This window comes from Neofelis nebulosa, chromosome 4, assembly GCF_028018385.1.
Source record: "Neofelis nebulosa isolate mNeoNeb1 chromosome 4, mNeoNeb1.pri, whole genome shotgun sequence".
Classification (NCBI taxonomy): Eukaryota; Metazoa; Chordata; class Mammalia; order Carnivora; family Felidae; genus Neofelis; species Neofelis nebulosa.
The window spans coordinates 87,749,646-87,766,665 of NC_080785.1; the positions used below are offsets into that span (position 1 = coordinate 87,749,646).

A 17,020-nucleotide genomic window follows, 5' to 3' on the forward strand; every position below is an offset into this window, starting at 1 on the left:
TTTGCTTCCAAATGGGTATAATACCAAACCAACACTCTCACTCTCTCTTCCCTTCTCCCTCCCTACAACTTCAGGTTTTCAGAGCATTTTGGATTTTGGAATAGCTCAATATGTGAAATGCACTGAAGAGTAAGCACTACAGAGGATACAAAAATGTAAACAACATAGTACTTAACTCCAAGAAGTGTATAGTCTAGTAATAATCACCAAATTAAAAAGTAAAGGGGTAATCATAAAACCATAAAGTGATGAAATCAGAGAAAGGAGATGTTATATGAAGGTGTGGATATTAAGAATATAGTTGAGAAATATTAAGAAGTTGAGAATATTAAGGCAGTATGTTGAATGGCCTTAAAGGATAGATAAGATATTGCTACACACAACAGAGTATGGAAGGGAATAGGTGGGAAGGGAACAAGAAGAGAAACAAAGAGCATCTGCAAGCAAATGACAACAAATATGATAAAGGAAAGAAAATGTCATGAATTCCTCATTCTGAATAAATGAGAGAATGGTGGAGCCATTAATAGAAAGGGCCAAAAGAAGAAAAGTAACTTTGGGGGAGGTTAAGACTTTTGAACATGTTGAGTTTCATCTTAAGAAAGAAATGAATGTTGCCAATACAGAAATGCAACTCAAGAGAACCACTGCCTACACAGCATGAACAAATCCTCTCAGTTACTGGACTTCACAATAGGACAATGTTCTTGGATTCCTGTTTTACCTACAATAATGTTTGCTCTACTCATATCTTCTGACACTCTTAACTACAGCTTTTGTCCCCACATTTGTCCTAATGTAGATAGCTCTCTTAAGCTGCTTTTATTACCTGAAACAATCACCAACTTGGTGATTCCAACTTTAGAAATAAGGTAATCCATTGGTAATTAGGTTCTAGTGTATCCTTGTTTCAAGAAGAGCTAAAGTTATTATTTTTTACCTTTTTGACCACCTTCACCCATTTCACTGAAGTAATTTTGTGTCTTATATTTACTACATAACAGCCATGTGAAAGGCCACACAAAAAAAAATCAGAACCTAACTATCAAATAATTACAGATATATTATCAGCTGTAAAATCAAATATTAAAACAAGGTGATTTAAAAATAAAAGACATTATATTTGAGGAAAAATTATTAAAAACTCAGTATCACATCTAAAATGTACACCACGGGGCGCCTGGGTGGCGCAGTCGGTTAAGCGTCCGACTTCAGCCAGGTCACGATCTCGCGGTCCGTGAGTTCGAGCCCCGCGTCAGGCTCTGGGCTGATGGCTCGGAGCCTGGAGCCTGTTTCCGATTCTGTGTCTCCCTCTCTCTCTCTGCCCCTCCCCCGTTCATGCTCTGTCTCTCTCTGTCCCAAAAATAAATAAAAAACGTTAAAAAAAATAAATAAATAAAAAATAAAAAAATAAAATAAAATAAAATAAAATGTACACCACAACAGGGGCACCGGGGTGGCTCAGTCAGCTGAGCGTCCGACTTCAGGTCAGGTCATGATCTCATGGTTCGTGAGTTCGAGCCCCGTGTTGGGCTCTGGGCTGACAGCTCAGAGCCTGGAGCCTGCTTCAGATTCTGTGTCTCCTTTTCTCTCTGCCCCTCCCCTGCTCAAGCTCTGTCTCTCCCTCTCTCTCAAAAATAAATAAACATATAAAAAAATTTTTTTAAATGTACAACACAACAGAAGGACCATAACACAAACTATTGCTATTACTCAATCATCCTAGAATTGAAAAACCTGGTGTAGATAACTGGTCTTTTATATACAAGATAAAAAAGCATGCAAGCATATCTTACAGATGTTTGCTTACTTATGTATTTCTAAATTCCAAATCAGTAGGCTACTCCATTCTAGAATGAATTTTCGCTTTGGATCTCTTACTCTGGAAAGTCATCTTAGTTGTAAATACCTCTAACAAATAACATTTTTTAATGTTTATTTATTTTTGAGAGAGAGAGACAGAACGTGAGCAGGGGAGGGGCAGAGAGACGGAAACACAGAATCTGAAGCAGGCTCCAGGCTCTGAGCTGTCAGCACAGAGCCCGACACTGGGCTGGAACTCACAAACTGCAAGATCATGACCTGAGTGAAAGTCGGCTGCGTAACCTAATGAGCCACCCAGGCGCCCCACAAATATCATTTATTATAAAGCCTTATATTGTTGGTCAGCATTCCAACCAAAATTTCTATGAAAATAATTCTAGAACATACAATTTGAGAGTTTTTTGTTTTTTAACTTTGCCTCTAAATTGTTGGAGAAATAAACAGATTTATAAATGTTTCTCAGAGCATAGGTTCAGAGAGGTAAGGAAAATATTTCAAATCATTTTATTCAACCATACAGTTCTAAAATAATTTTCCCCGGTTTTTTACATTCCACATTTTTTCTAAATGGCATTTATGGTTTCCAACCACATATAAACCTGCTATAAAAACAAGTCACCCAGATTCAACAATACCTAGAAAGCAAGATTTCTTAAGAGGACAAGATAAAAAAATTACACAGAATGATAAGCTGTCTGTCTTTCTTCTATCCATTCCTCCTTCCACTTTTTAAATCCATTCACCCATTGAGTTATATAGTTAATACAGTATTAGTCACTACCTTTGGCAAAGTATTTTTTCTCAACAAATACAGCTTTCTCAGAATGGATTCTATAGAGAATGATTTTTCCTTTTTACAGAACAGAAATTGCCATCTTGCCCAAAAGGTAAATCCAGCAGTCGCCGTGTCAGCTTTAAAATGCAAGGACATAATCTAACATTTTAAGTTCAGTTAGCAAACATTTAGTGGGTGTCTCCTATGTATCAATCAATGATATGAGAAAGTAGGTTTGAAATAACCATTAATCTGCTATTAGGTGATATTTCATCTCATCCCATACACTGTATGATCCTTCTTGTATTCCTTAGCTATTTATAAACCTCTGAGCCATTAGACAGAAACAATCTATAACAAAATTAAATCCTAGTGTGAAGTTCAGACTAATAAAATGAAAGTTTAATTTATGAAATAAAACAAAAAAAAAAATCAAGGTAATAAGAAAACAGAGATGAGAGAGCAATGCAATATTTACCACATATCAGTTTCTGGAGATTACTTAAATATACTTAAAAGCTTTAAATATATAACACTGAATATTGCATTAAAAATATTTTTGAGCAAAGGCAACAACAACAACAAAAAACAAGTGGGACTACATCAAACTAAAAAGCTTCCACACAGCAAAGGAAACCATCAACAAAATGAAAAGGCAATCTATGAAATAAGAGAAAATATTTGCAAATCATATATTTGATAAGGTGTTGATATCCACAATATATATGGAATTCACACAACTGAATAGCCAAAAAAAAAAAAAAAAAAAAAAAACTGATTATAAATGGCAGAGGACCTGAATAGACATTTCTTTAAAGAAGACATACACATGGCCATCAGGAATATGTGAAAAAATACTCAACCATCACTAATCATTAGAAAAATGCAAATCAGAACCACAATGAGACCTCACACCTATTAGAATGGCTAGCATCAAAAAGACAGAAATAATAAGTGTTGGAGAGGATGTGGAGAAAAGGAAACCCTTGTGTATACTTGGTGGGAATGTAAATTGATGCAGCCATTATGGAAACAATATGGAAGTTCCTAAAAAATTAAAAATAGAAATACCAAACAATCCAGTAATCCCATTTCTGGGTATTTATCCAAAGGAAGTGAAAACACAAACTCAAAAATATATGCACCCCTATGTTCACTGCAGCCTTAGTTATGATAGTCAAGACAAGAAAGCAACCCAAATGTCCATCGATGGAAGAATGGATAAAGAAAACGTGGTATATGCACATGATGGAATATCATTTAGCCATAAAACAGAAGGAACTCTTGCCATTTGCAACAACGTGGATGGATCTTGAGGGCATTATACTAAGTGAAATAAGTCAGAGAAAGACAAATACTATATAATCTCACTTATATGTGGAATCTAAAAACAAAAAACTGAATTCATATACAGAGAACAGATTGGTGCTTGCCAGAGGTGGGTGAAATGGGTAAAGGAAGTCAAACAGCCGAGGTCAAACTATACAAACTTCCAATTATAAAATTAAAAAGTCAGGGGATATAATGTACAGCATGGTGACTAAATAATACTATATTGCATATTTCAAAGTTCGTAAGAGAGTAAATCTTAAAAGTTCTCATCACAAGAAAAAAAAAATGTACCTATGTATGGTAATGGATGTTAAACTAGACTTATTGTGGTGATCATTTCACAATATATACAAATATCAAATCACCACACTGTACACCTAAAACCAATATAATGTTATCTGCCAATTATATCTCAATAAAAAATTAAAATAAGAATTTTCTATACATTTAAAAAATGTAATAGAATATTTTTCACTTGTATATACTAAGGAAATGGTAGTCTAAAGCATCTATATTTCTGAAGTATCAAAACTTTAACTTTAAAATTAAATCTTGCATTTATAAAAACAAATATTTTCCCATTACAGTTTAAAGAAAAAAAAAGCATAGCCTATTTAGCTTTCTGAAGCATTAACTGAACCTCAATTTAAATATTATACATAGTAATATATAAACATTCTATTCTGTATTAGAAAATATTTGACTATATTCAGTACAGATTATAACAGGCTTTAATTAAACCAAGGGGGAAAAAGAGATGGCCATGTATAAGGTTGCACAATGATTCCTAGGTTAATACAGGAAATAAAAATGAGGTCACATACATTAATCTTAAAAATTTACATTATCATTTGGCTAATAAAGGAAATACATAGCCCCTAAAGCTCATGGATAATCCATACTGTCAAAATAATCAATACTATATTATTTTAAGACATTGAGACCAGCATTTGGTAACAAATCTCTCATATGTAAAACCTAGAAATTTAAACAAATAGTCTGGGAAAGTGCCAAAAACAATGTGCAAAAGAAAAGGAAAATAAAGGTTATAAATTTTGTGCCTCATTTTACTTCAGTTATCGAGGCTAAGTTCAATTTATCATGTGATAGCTATGTTAGTTTCAGTGATAAAAACATAAAGAAATTTTATTTAAAAAAATAGCACAATACCTTCAAGGACAAGGTCATTATGTACATATAGCAAAAAAAGACCTAATTAGAAAGCAGAGGCAGACATGAGAACACTATGAGAATACAGTATTTTTGTCAGGTCAAAAGTTTGAATATCCAATAAGATCTTTTAAAGCTAAAATGGGAAGATGGCTGCGTAGGAGGACGCTGGGCTCACCGGGTCCTGCTGATCACTTAGATTCCACCCACACCTGCCTAAATAACCCAGAAAATCACCAGAAGACTAGCAGAATGGATTCTCCAGACCCAAGCGAAGATGAGAGGTCCACGGAAGAGGGTACGGAGGGTAGGAAGGGCGGAGGGGCGGTGTGCACTACACGGACTGGCAGGAGGGAGCCAAGGCGGAGGGGTGGCCCGCCGGCCAAGCAGAGGCCCCGAGTCTGGCTTGCAAAAGTGGAGGGGCCGGACAGAGTGTGTTCTGACAGTGAGCGGGACTTAACATCTGGAAGGTTAAACAGCTCTGCTCGGAGAGCAGGAGGGCTGGAGGACAACGGGAGGGAGAGTTGTTGAGCCCCGGACGACAGAGGACGGACGACAGAGCTCAGCTTGGCGGGGAACAAAGGCGCTCGCCAGTGCCATCCTCCTCGCCCATCCCCCAGCTAAAATCCCAAAGGGAACCAGTTCCCATCAAGGAACTTGCTTCCACCTCGCAAACACCCAAGGCTGTGCTTCTGCGGATCCATCCCTCCAGCGGGTCTGAATCACTCCCGGTGCTGCAGGGCCCCTCCGGAAGCGGATCTCCAAAGGAAAAGCAAGCTGAGCCTGCCCCTTCCGCCCCTGTGCACTTTGCCAACCCACCCCAGCTACTACGCCAGATCCCCAGCACCACAAGCCTGGCAGTGTGCAAGTAGCCCAGACGGGCCACACCACCCCACAGTGAATCCCGCCCCTAGGAGAGGGGAAGAGAAGGTACCCACCAGTCTGACTATAGACCCAGCAGTGGGCTGGGGGCAGACATCAGGTCTGACTGCGGCCCCGCCCACCAACACAAGTTATTCAAGGCAGCACAGGGGAAGTGCCCGGCAGTTCCGCACCACTCCAGGGACTATCCAAAATGACAAAACAGAAGAATTCCCCTCAAAAAAACCTCCAGGAAATAAGGACAGCTAACGAACTGATCAAAAACGATTTAAACAATATAACAAAAAGTGAATTTAGAATAATAGTCATAAAATTAATCGCTGGGCTTGAAAACAGTATAGAGGACAGCAGAGAATTTATTGCTACAGAGACCAAGAGACTAAGGAACAGCCAGGAGGAGCTAAAAAATGATATTAATGAGCTGCAAAATAAAATGGAGATGACCACAGCTCGGATTGAAGAGGCAGAGGAGAGAATAGGTGAACTAGAAGATAAAATTATGGAAAAAGAAGCTGAGAAAAAGATTAAAAAAAATCCAGGAGTATGAGGGGAAAATTAGAGAAATAAGTGATGCACTAAAGAGAAATAATCTACGTATAATTGGTATTCCAGAGGAGGAAGAGAGAGGGAAAGGTGCTGAAGGTATACTTGAAGAAATAATAGCTGAGAACTTCCCTGATATGGGGAAGGAAAAAGGCATTGAAATCCAAGAGGCACAGAGAACTCCCTTCAGACGTAACTTGAATCGATCTTCTGCACGACATATCATCGTGAAACTGGCAAAATACAAGGATAAAGAAAAATTCTGAAAGCAGCTAGGGATAAACGTGCTCTAACATATAAAGGGAGACCGATAAGACTCGTGACCGATCTCTCTACTGAAACTTGGCAGGCCAGAAAGGCATGGCAGGAGATCTTCAATGTGATGAACAGAAAAAAAATATGCAGCCGAGAATCCTTTATCCAGCAAGTCTGTCATTTAGAATAGAAGGAGAGATAAACGTCTTCCCAAACAAACAAAAACTGAAGGAATTTGTCACCACTAAACCAGCCCTACAAGAGATCCTAAGGGGGATCCTGTGAGACAAAGTACCAAAGACATCACTACAAGCATGAAACATACAGACATCACAATGACTCTAAACCCATACCTTTCTATAATAACACTGAATGTAAATGGACTAAACTCGCCAACCAAAAGATATAGGGTATCAGAATGGATAAAAAAACAAGACCCATCTATTTGCTGTCTACAAGAGACTCATTTTAGATCTGAGGACACTTTCAGATTGAAAGTGAGGGGATGGAGAACTATTTATCATGCTACTGGAAGTCAAAAGAGAGCTGGAGTAGCCATACTTAGACAAACTAGACTTTAAATTAAAGGCTGTAACAAGAGATAAAGAAGGGCATTATATAATAATTACAGGGTCGGGGCGCCTGGGTGGCGCATTCGGTTAAGCGTCCGACTTCAGCCAGGTCACGATCTCGCGGTCCGTGAGTTCGAGCCCCACGTCAGGCTCTGGGCTGATGGCTCAGAGCCTGGAGCCTGTTTCCGATTCTGTGTCTCCCTCTCTCTCTGCCCCTCCCCCGTTCATGCTCTGTCTCTCTCTGTCCCAAAAATAAATTAAAAAACGTTGAAAAAAAAATTAAACAAAAAAATAATTACAGGGTCTACCCATCAAGAAGAACTAACAATTATAAATGTCTATGCGCCGAATACGGGACGCCCAAATATATAAAACAATTACTCACAAACATAAGCAACCTTATTGACAAGAATGTGGTAATTGCAGGGGACTTTAATACCCCACTTAACAGAAATGGATAGATCATCTAGACACACGGTCAATAAAGAAACAAGGGCCCTGAATGATACATTGGATCAGATGGACTTGACAGATATATTTAGAACTCTGCATCCCAAAGCAACAGAATATACTTTCTTCTCGAGTGCACATGGAACATTCTCCAAGATAGATCACATACTGGGTCACAAAACAGCCCTTCATAAGTACACAAGAATTGAGATCATACCATGCATACTTTTGGACCACAATGCATTGAAGCTTGAAATCAACCACAGGAAAAAGTCTGGAAAACCTCCAAAAGCATGGAGGTTAAAGAACACCCTACTAAAGAATGAGTGGGTCAACCAGGCAATTAGAGAAGAAATTAAAAAATATATGGAAACAAACGAAAATGAAAATACAACAATTGACACGCTTTGGGATGCAGCAAAGGCAGTCCTGAGAGGAAAATACATTGCAATCCAGGCCTATCTCAAGAAACAAGAAAAATCCCAAATACAAAATCTAACAGCACACCTAAAGGAAATAGAAGCAGAGCAGCAAAGACACCCCAAACCCAGCAGAAGAAGAGAAATAATAAAGATCAGAGCAGAAATAAACAATATAGAATCTAAAAAAACTGTAGAGCAGATCAATGAAACCAAGAGTTGGTTTCTTGAAAAAATAAATAAAATTGACAAACCTCTAGCCAGGCTTCTCAAAAAGAAAAGGGAGATGACCCAAATAAAATCATGAATGAAAATGGAATTATTACAACCAATCCCTCAGAAATACAAGCAATTCTCAGGGAATACCATGAAAAATTATATGCCAACAACCTGGACAACCTGGAAGAAATGGACAAATTCCTACACACCCACACACTTCCAAAACTCAAACAGGAGGGACCAGAAAGCCTGAACAGACCCATAACCAGCGAAGAAATTGAATCAGTTATCAAAAATCTCCCAATAAGAGTCCAGGACCAGATGGCTTCCCTGGGGAATTCTACCAGACATTTAAAGCAGAGATAATACCTATCCTTCTCAAGCTATTCCAAAAAATAGAAAGGGAAGGAAAACTTCCAGACTCATTCTCTGAAGCCAATATTACTTTGATTCCTAAACCAGACAGAGACCCAGTAAAAAAAAGAGAACTACAGGCCAATAACCCTGATGAATATGGATGCAAAAATTCTCAATAAGATACTAGCAAATCGAATTCAACAGCTTATAAAAAGAATTTTTCACCATGATCAAGTGGGATTCATTCCTGGGATGCAGGGCTGGTTCAACATTCCCAAATCAATCAACGTGATACATCACATTAATAAAAGAAAATATAAGAACCATATGATCCTGTCAATCGATGCAGAAAAAGCATTTAACAAAATTCAGCATCCTTTCTTAATAAAAACCCTCGAGAAAGTCAGGACAGAAGGAACATACTTAAACATCATAAAAGCCATTTATGAAAAGCCCACAGCTAATATCATCCTCAACGGGGAAAAAGTGAGAGCTTTCCCCCTGAGATCAGGAACACGACAGGGATGTCCACTCTCGCCGCTGTTGTTTAACATAGTGTTGGAAGTGCTAGCATCAGCAATCAGACAACAAAAGGAAATCAAAGGCATCAAAATTGGCAAAGATGAAGTCAAGCTTTCACTTTTTGCAGATGACATGATAATATACATGGAGAACCCGACAGACTCCACCAAAAGTCTGCTAGAACTGATACATGAATTCAGCAAAGTCGCAGGATACAAAATCAATGTACAGAAATCAGTTGCATTCTTCTACACTAATAATGAAGCAACAGAAAGACAAATAAAGAAACTGATCCAATTCACAGTTGCACCAAGAAGCATAAAATACCTAGGAATATGTAACCAAAGATGTAAAAGATCTGTATGCTGAAAACTATAGAAAGCTTATGAAGGAAATTGAAGATATAAAGAAATGGAAAAACATTCCGTGCTCATGGGTTGGAAGAATAAATATTGTTAAAATATCAATACTACCCAAAGCTATCTACACATTCAATGCAATCCCAATCAAAATTGAAGCTAGAACAAGGAATCCTAAAATTCATATAGAACCACAAAAGGTCCCGAATAGCCAAAGTAATTTTGAAGAAGAAGACCAAAGCAGGAGGCATCACAATCCCAGACTTTAGTAGCCTCTACTACAAAGCTGTAATCATCAAGACAGCATGGTATTGGCACAAAAACAGACACATAGACCAATGGAATAGAATAGAAACCCCAGAACTAGATCCACAAAAGTATGGCCAACTCATCTTTGACAAAGCAGGAAAGAATATCCAATGGAAAAAAGTCTCTTTAACAAATGGTGCTGGGAGAACTGGACAGCAACATGCAGAAGAATGAAACTAGACCACTTTCTTACACCATTCACAAAAATAAACTCAAAATGGATAAAGGACCTGAATGTGAGACAGGAAACCATCAAAACCCTAGAGAAGAAAGCAGGAAAAGACCTCTCTGACCTCAGCTGCAGTAATTTCTTACTTGACACATCCCCAAAGGCAAGGGAATTAAAAGCAAAAATGAACTACTGGGACCTCATGAAGATAAAAAGCTTCTGCACAGCAAAGGAAACAACCAACAAAACTAAAAGGCAACCAACAAAAGATATTTGCAAATGACATATCGGACAAAGGGCTAGTATCCAAAATCTATAAACAGCTCACCAAACTCCACACCCGAAAAACAAATAATCCAGTGAAGAAATGGGAAGAAAACATGAATAGACACTTCTCTAAAGAAGATGTCCGGATGGCCAACAGGCACATGAAAAGATGCTCAGCGTCGCTCCTCATCAGGGAAGTACAAATCAAAACCACACTCAGATATCACCTCACGCCAGTCAGAGTGGCCAAAATGAACAAATCAGGAGACTATAGATGCTGGAGAGGATGTGGAGAAACGGGAACCCTCTTGCACTATTGGTGGGAATGCAAACTGGTGCAGCCACTCTGGAAAACAGTGTGGAGGCTCCTCAAAAAAAAATAGACCTACCCTATGACCCAGCAATAGCACTGCTAGGAATTTACCCAAGGGATACAGGAGTACTGATGCATAGGGGCACTTGTACCCCAATGTTTATAGCAGCACTCTCAACAATAGCCAAATTGTGGAAAGAGCCTAAATGTCCATCAACTGATGAATGGATAAAGAAATTGTAGTTTATATACACAATGGAGTACTATGTGGCAATGAGAAAGAACGAAATATGGCCCTTTGTAGCAACGTGGATGGAACTGGAGAGTGTGATGCTAAGTGAAATAAGCCATACAGAGAAAGACAGATACCATATGTTTTCACTCTTATGTGGATCCTGAGAAACTTAACAGAATCCCATGGGGGAGGGGAAGAAAAAAAAAAATGTTAGAGTGGGAGAGAGCCAAAGCATAAGAGACTCTTAAAAACTGAGAACTGAGGGTTGATGGGGGGGTGGGAGGGAGGGAAGGGCAGGTGATGGGCATTGAAGAGGTCATCTTTTGGGATGAGCACTGGGTGTTGTATGGAAACCAATTTGACAATAAATATCATATATTAGAAAAATAAAAATTAAAAATTAAAAAAATAAATAAAACTTTAATATTTAGGTTTAAAAAAAAAAAAGCTAAAATGACATCGAACTAATAAACACACGCCAAAAAGGGACTTAATTGTAGCACTCCAATTCTACTTCATTAAAAAGCCTGTACAAAATTAACTATAAAACTATATATTATGACCAAGAACAAAATACAATTCATGTAGAATCAACTTATAATTACTTAGGTGGGGGTAGAAAAGGAGAACAATAGTTAATTTAAAATTTTTTTTATTTTTATTTTTTAGAGCATGAGTGGGAGAGAGGGGCAGAGGGAAAGAGAGAAGGACAGAGGGAGAGAGAGACAGACAGACACTGAGGTTCTTAAGTAGGCTCCATGCTCAGTGCAGAACCTGACATAGGGCTTGATTCCACAACCCTGGGATCATGACCTGAGCCAAAATCAAGAGTCGGACATGCAAGTGACTGAGCCACCCAGGTGCCCCTAGTTAACTTCTTAAAAGTAATTTATACTTGAAACAGTAATGATTTTTGATATAAGATTAACTTTCCTAGCTATATTCTACAGAAAATTATTTAGCTGGTTATGGAGCCCATAAATATCCATTACAATAGAGAGATTCAAATAGGAAGAAGGAAAGGAGTTAACAAAAAAATGAAAATAATTGTCATGGATATTATGTTAGATAACACAAGATGACAATTAAAAAGCTAAGTATTACATCTTGGTTAAAAAGTAAAAGTTTTTGGGGGCACCTGGATGGCTCAGTCCATAGAGCATGCAACTCTTGATCTCGGAGTTACTAAGTTTGAGCCTATGTTGGGTGTAGAGATTACCCTAAAAAAAGAAAGCTGAAAAATATAAAGAAAAGTTTTCTAAATTTAATAGGCCAAGAACACCTACCACTCCATCAGCAATTTTCTGGGCTCCATGAATTTCATACAGTTGTAGCTGTTTTTCAAACAGTTGGGCAATTGCTCTGTGAACAAGCTCATACTGCTCCTATTATGGAGATGAAATATTAAACAAGGGAAAAGATGTTAAAAAACAAAAAACAAAACAAGAAGACATTTATAAAAATACAGTTTATAAAGTAAAACAAAAAACTATACCTTAGTTTGTACTGCAGAATGCCTTTGTGTTCTCATTTCTTGTATTAAATTAAATACATTGAATTCCTCTGGTATTTTCTGAAACAAAGAATTTAATACATCAACTCTCTTTCATATAGACCTTCAACTTTTCAAACAGACCTTATATACATACTGGATGAGTGAAAACATGTACTGAGAACTACCTACCATCCTTCAGACACTCTTCTTGGCATTGTGGATACAAAGCTAATCTTGACCCTCGGCAGTCAAGCTGGTGAGATATGTGAACAAATAAATATCCAGCCAAGGCAAAATCACAGTTCAGTGGGAATAAAAATGCTGTAACTAACTCTGATTGGTGTGTGGAATGAAAAGTGAAGGAAATATACATAAGCAAAGCAGATTAAATATATACTCTATTTCAGGAATTGAGAAGCTTGATGTGGAGATAGCCTAAAAGTGAAAGAAGAAGTATTCAAGGAGGAAAGAAGGTAAGGCTACCTGGGATCAGACTGTAAACAATAAAATTTGAACTCATTCTACAGGCCACTGTTCCCTGTGCTGGCTACATAAGGACCAGCTAAGAAATTTGGTAAAAATACAGATCCCTCAGCTGTGTCTCTGGAGACTGTGAAATATCCCAGACAATTCTTGGTACACCTGGAATTAGAACTACTATAATAGGTAGCACAGACATGAGGAGATTTGATATACAGTCTACTTTTGCAGCATGGAGGACAAGAGTCTGAAAAGGGGACAAACTGGTAGTAGTTTACTGAAGGAGTTTTAAAAAAGCAGATTTGAGGCACATTTCTGAGGTAGAACTATTAGAACTTGGTAATCACCAAGAATATTTTGAAGTGATAAGGAAAAAGAATTAAAAATGATTCCCAGGCATGGGGCGCCTGAGTGGCTCAGTTGGTTAAGCATCTGACTTCAGCTCAGGCCATGATCTCACAGTTCCTGGGTTCAAGCCCTGCGTCGGGCTCTGAGCTGACAGCCCAAACCCTGGAACCTGCTTCAGATTCTGTGTCTCCCTCTCTCTTTGCCCCACTTACACTCTGTCTCTCAAAAATGAATAAACATTTAAAAAAAAAAAAAAAACTAAAAAAAAAAAAAAAAGATTCCCAGGCTTACTGCTTGAGAGTCTTTATATAACATCAGAAGGTTTTTACATCAAGTCCTAACCTAAGACAGAAGATTTACCCTATGTTAAGCCAAACACAGTCAAATGAGGACTATGTTCAAAATACACAACTTTTGAGATGACCAGTTATTTATTTTGCTTACTGGCATTTATCTATATGCCTGTTTCCATCTCAATTTTAATCTTTCACTTTTATGTTAAAATGGGTTAGAATCCTAATTAAATTTTGTTCATTTAAAAACCTTCATTTCGACTATCAGGAGATGATTACAATTTTTGAGGAATACAAAAATAAAATTTAATCCTAGACAGCTTTTGAGGAAAATTTTAAATTTAAATATTCCCTAAGCAAGAGTTTAAAATGGAAAGAAGGCAGGAGGAAAAAGAGAAAGAATAGAGGGCAGAAAGAAGGAAAAAAAACCTAAATATTTTATTAATCCTATTTTATCCAAGATACAGATTGAAATAGTCACAGAAACATACACTATAAAGCTATAAAGGGGGGTGCCTGGCTGGCTCAATCAGTGGAGTATGTGACTCTTGATCTCAAGGTTGTGAGTTCAAGCCCCATGTTGGGTATAGAGATTACCTAAAATATAAAATTAAAAAAAAATTGGCGGGGGGGGGGGGGGGGGAGCCTGGCTTAGTTGATGGAGCATACAACCCTTGATCTTGGGGTTCTGAGTTCAAGCCCCATGTTGGGTACAGCATTTACTTAAAAAAACAATACAAAAAAATTTTTGTAACATTTATTTATTTTTGAGAGACAGAAACCAAGAACCAGCAGGGAAGGAGCAGGTGGAGAGAGAGAGAGAGAGAGAGAGAGAGAGAGAGAGAGAGAGAGAATCTGAAGCAGGCTTCAGGCTCTGAGCTGTCAGCAGAGCCCGACACGGGGCTTGAACCCATGAACCATGAGATCCTGACCTGAGCCAAAGTTGGAGGCTTAACTGACTGAGCCACCCAGGCAGGCTCCCAAAAATAAATAATTTTTTAAAAAGCTATAAAGAATTAAAAACCTCTCCCTAATGCATAGAAAATGAACATACTATAGAACCAGCAAAGGAACCAAATCTACATACAATAGGGACAACTTAAGTTTTTCAAATCTGTAATAAGGGCTGTGTTTTATTTACCTGTATATCCTCCAAAGTATTAAACACAGTTTCTTGGAATGAGTAGTGGTAGTAAAACAGTAACAGCAATTGTAATGAAAACTAACATTGAAATGAGCACGTACTACAGGACACCCACGTTCTTTTTTATTTGTTTGTTTATTTTTGAGAGAGAGAGCACAAGCGGGGGTCGGGCAGAGAGGGGAACAGAGGATCTAAAGCAGGCTCTGTGCTGACAGCAGAAAGGCTGATGCGGGCTTTAATTCACGAACCCTGAGATCATGACCTGAGCTAAAGTCTGACGCTTAACCAACTGAACTACCCAGGTGTCCCAAGACACCCACAGTTCTAAAGAATTTTAGAAAGATTAACTTATTCCTTATGAGTTATTAATATTATGACCCCATTTTTCAGTTGAAAACATGGAGGCACAATGAAATGAAGTAATTTGACCAAAATCCCAAAGCTAGTAAATGACAGAGCAGGAATTTTAATCTGGGCAATTGGCTCCAGAGTCAGCATCCTTAACCACTATACTGTGTATCCACTTAGGCATAAATATTTATAAAATTGGTTACATTTATACCTAGAATATAAAAGGCAATGAAGATTCTGTATTTGGAAAAGTCAACGCAGAGTTTACATTCTTAATGTAGGTGTCAATTCACATAGATCAACCAGGAGGCAACATGTCTACCTTTCTGCCCTGTGCATTATCTCAAGGTAATATGCATCATTTATGCCTTCCTTTTTCAGTTCCATTACCTTTATTTCTTACATAGTAAAGCTACTTCTAAAAAAGCAACATGTATAACAGAACACAATCTATAATTTACAGAAATTAATCATTAAGTTTGAAAATAATAATAGATCAATTGGACATAATGCTATATAAAAATTATTCTTACCCCAGCTTTTAGTAAATTCCATGTATAATCTATGGCACAAATGGCACCTGTTCTTCCACAGCCTGCACTGTAAAGTTTGAAAGAACAATTTGATTTTTGTTATAAAAGAATTATAAACTAAATGTGGATGAACATGTTAGTTTTCAGAAGCAAAAAAATCATTTAGAAATATGACAAAATTCTACCATTTTAGTAAACAGACTACAACTTAACATCTTTAACATTAGCATTTATACCTGGTTTTTATTAAATTTGGGGAACTTCCAAGATTCAAAAATTACCTATGTGATTCACAGATGACCCAGCAGCCTTCATTTTGTAAGTCTAATTCTAACTCAGAAAATCTTGTCTAGCTAACATAATAACTCACAGAGATAATTTTATTTTATGTCCAACATGGTTCTGATGCCTTACAGTAGAGGAAGAAACAACACATCATTTCAATCTGCAAAAGGTATAGGAAAGACGAAGAATACAAGCCCTAGAAACTGGTTTGAACTCCAGCAGTGATTTCAACAAAAGAACAAAGTGACCAAAATAACAAAAGACCAGTGATGTACTTTCATCTTCTACGGAACTAACAGAACCTGGAGAACGTAAGTAAAATTCTGCAGGTTTTTACATTTTAAAACATGACAAGAATACTTTACAGCAATTGATTCTCAACTAGAGGGAGACAGAAGACATGCATGTTAGGACTGAGAATCACTCTGAGTAATTAAAGACATTACTAACATCACCAGAATCATTTTTACGCAGGAAAAAAGTTAGGCAGCATTTAAATTTTGAAACCTTTAGAAATATCAGTAGTTTGTCAAACATGTCATGTGAGAATTCCTGATAAAGTAAATTTATAAACAACTTAGTATGATTTTTAAAAAGCTCTTAAAAGACATCAATAATACTAATTTTTAACTGTTGATACATTTATCAATTCTTCATAGCAAAATATTTCTAGAATTTTAAGTTAAGAATTACTAGGGGCTAAATGACATATATTTAAAACTTTATGGTTAAAAGTGTAACCTTACAAAGATACACACAACCAGACTGATGAAACACAATACAAAATTTAGAAACAGATCTGAGTATATGTACGTATTACATAGTGGTGGATTCTCCCATGGGAAAGATTAGACCATTCAATAAATGGTAGAGGGAAAGTGAGCCTAACAACAGCAAAAGCTAGATTCTTACCTCATACCTTAATTATTAAAAAAATTCCAGATAGATTAAAAATATGTTTATAAAAAAACTATAGCACTATAGAAGTGCTAAAAGGGTAGTTTATGCACTACTGTTACAGATGGACTTTTTCTAAGCATATCATAAATGAAGACTCACAACTCTGACTACATAACAATTTCAAACTTATGTGTGGCAAAATATAAGCAGAATAAAAAC

At 37.2% G+C, this 17,020-nt stretch overlaps 1 protein-coding gene and 1 long non-coding RNA gene across 14 annotated transcripts in view; one reads left to right on the plus strand and one right to left on the minus strand.

Annotated features, from left to right (window-relative positions):
• Positions 1 to 17,020, plus strand: part of LOC131509496 (uncharacterized) — a 154,967-nt gene that overhangs the window by 80,932 nt on the left and 57,015 nt on the right. For 4 of the 9 annotated variants that reach the window (XR_009260530.1, XR_009260529.1, XR_009260527.1 and 1 more), the window contains exons 5-7: positions 12,587 to 12,723; positions 12,875 to 12,940; positions 16,033 to 16,212. This is a non-coding gene — a long non-coding RNA (uncharacterized LOC131509496). The remainder of the gene's footprint in view (positions 1 to 12,586; positions 12,724 to 12,874; positions 12,941 to 16,032; positions 16,213 to 17,020) is intronic. The other 5 variants (XR_009260535.1, XR_009260534.1, XR_009260536.1 and 2 more) reach the window with 2 other exon arrangements.
• The window catches only part of PTPN12 (protein tyrosine phosphatase non-receptor type 12), a 103,758-nt gene that overhangs the window by 20,716 nt on the left and 66,022 nt on the right, over positions 1 to 17,020 (minus strand). For all 5 annotated transcript variants that reach the window (XM_058725293.1, XM_058725292.1, XM_058725295.1 and 2 more), the window contains 3 exons: positions 15,617 to 15,683; positions 12,468 to 12,545; positions 12,259 to 12,357 (listed from right to left, as the gene is read on the minus strand). In XM_058725293.1, the coding sequence (XP_058581276.1) occupies positions 12,259 to 12,357; positions 12,468 to 12,545; positions 15,617 to 15,683 (244 nt within the window). The remainder of the gene's footprint in view (positions 1 to 12,258; positions 12,358 to 12,467; positions 12,546 to 15,616; positions 15,684 to 17,020) is intronic.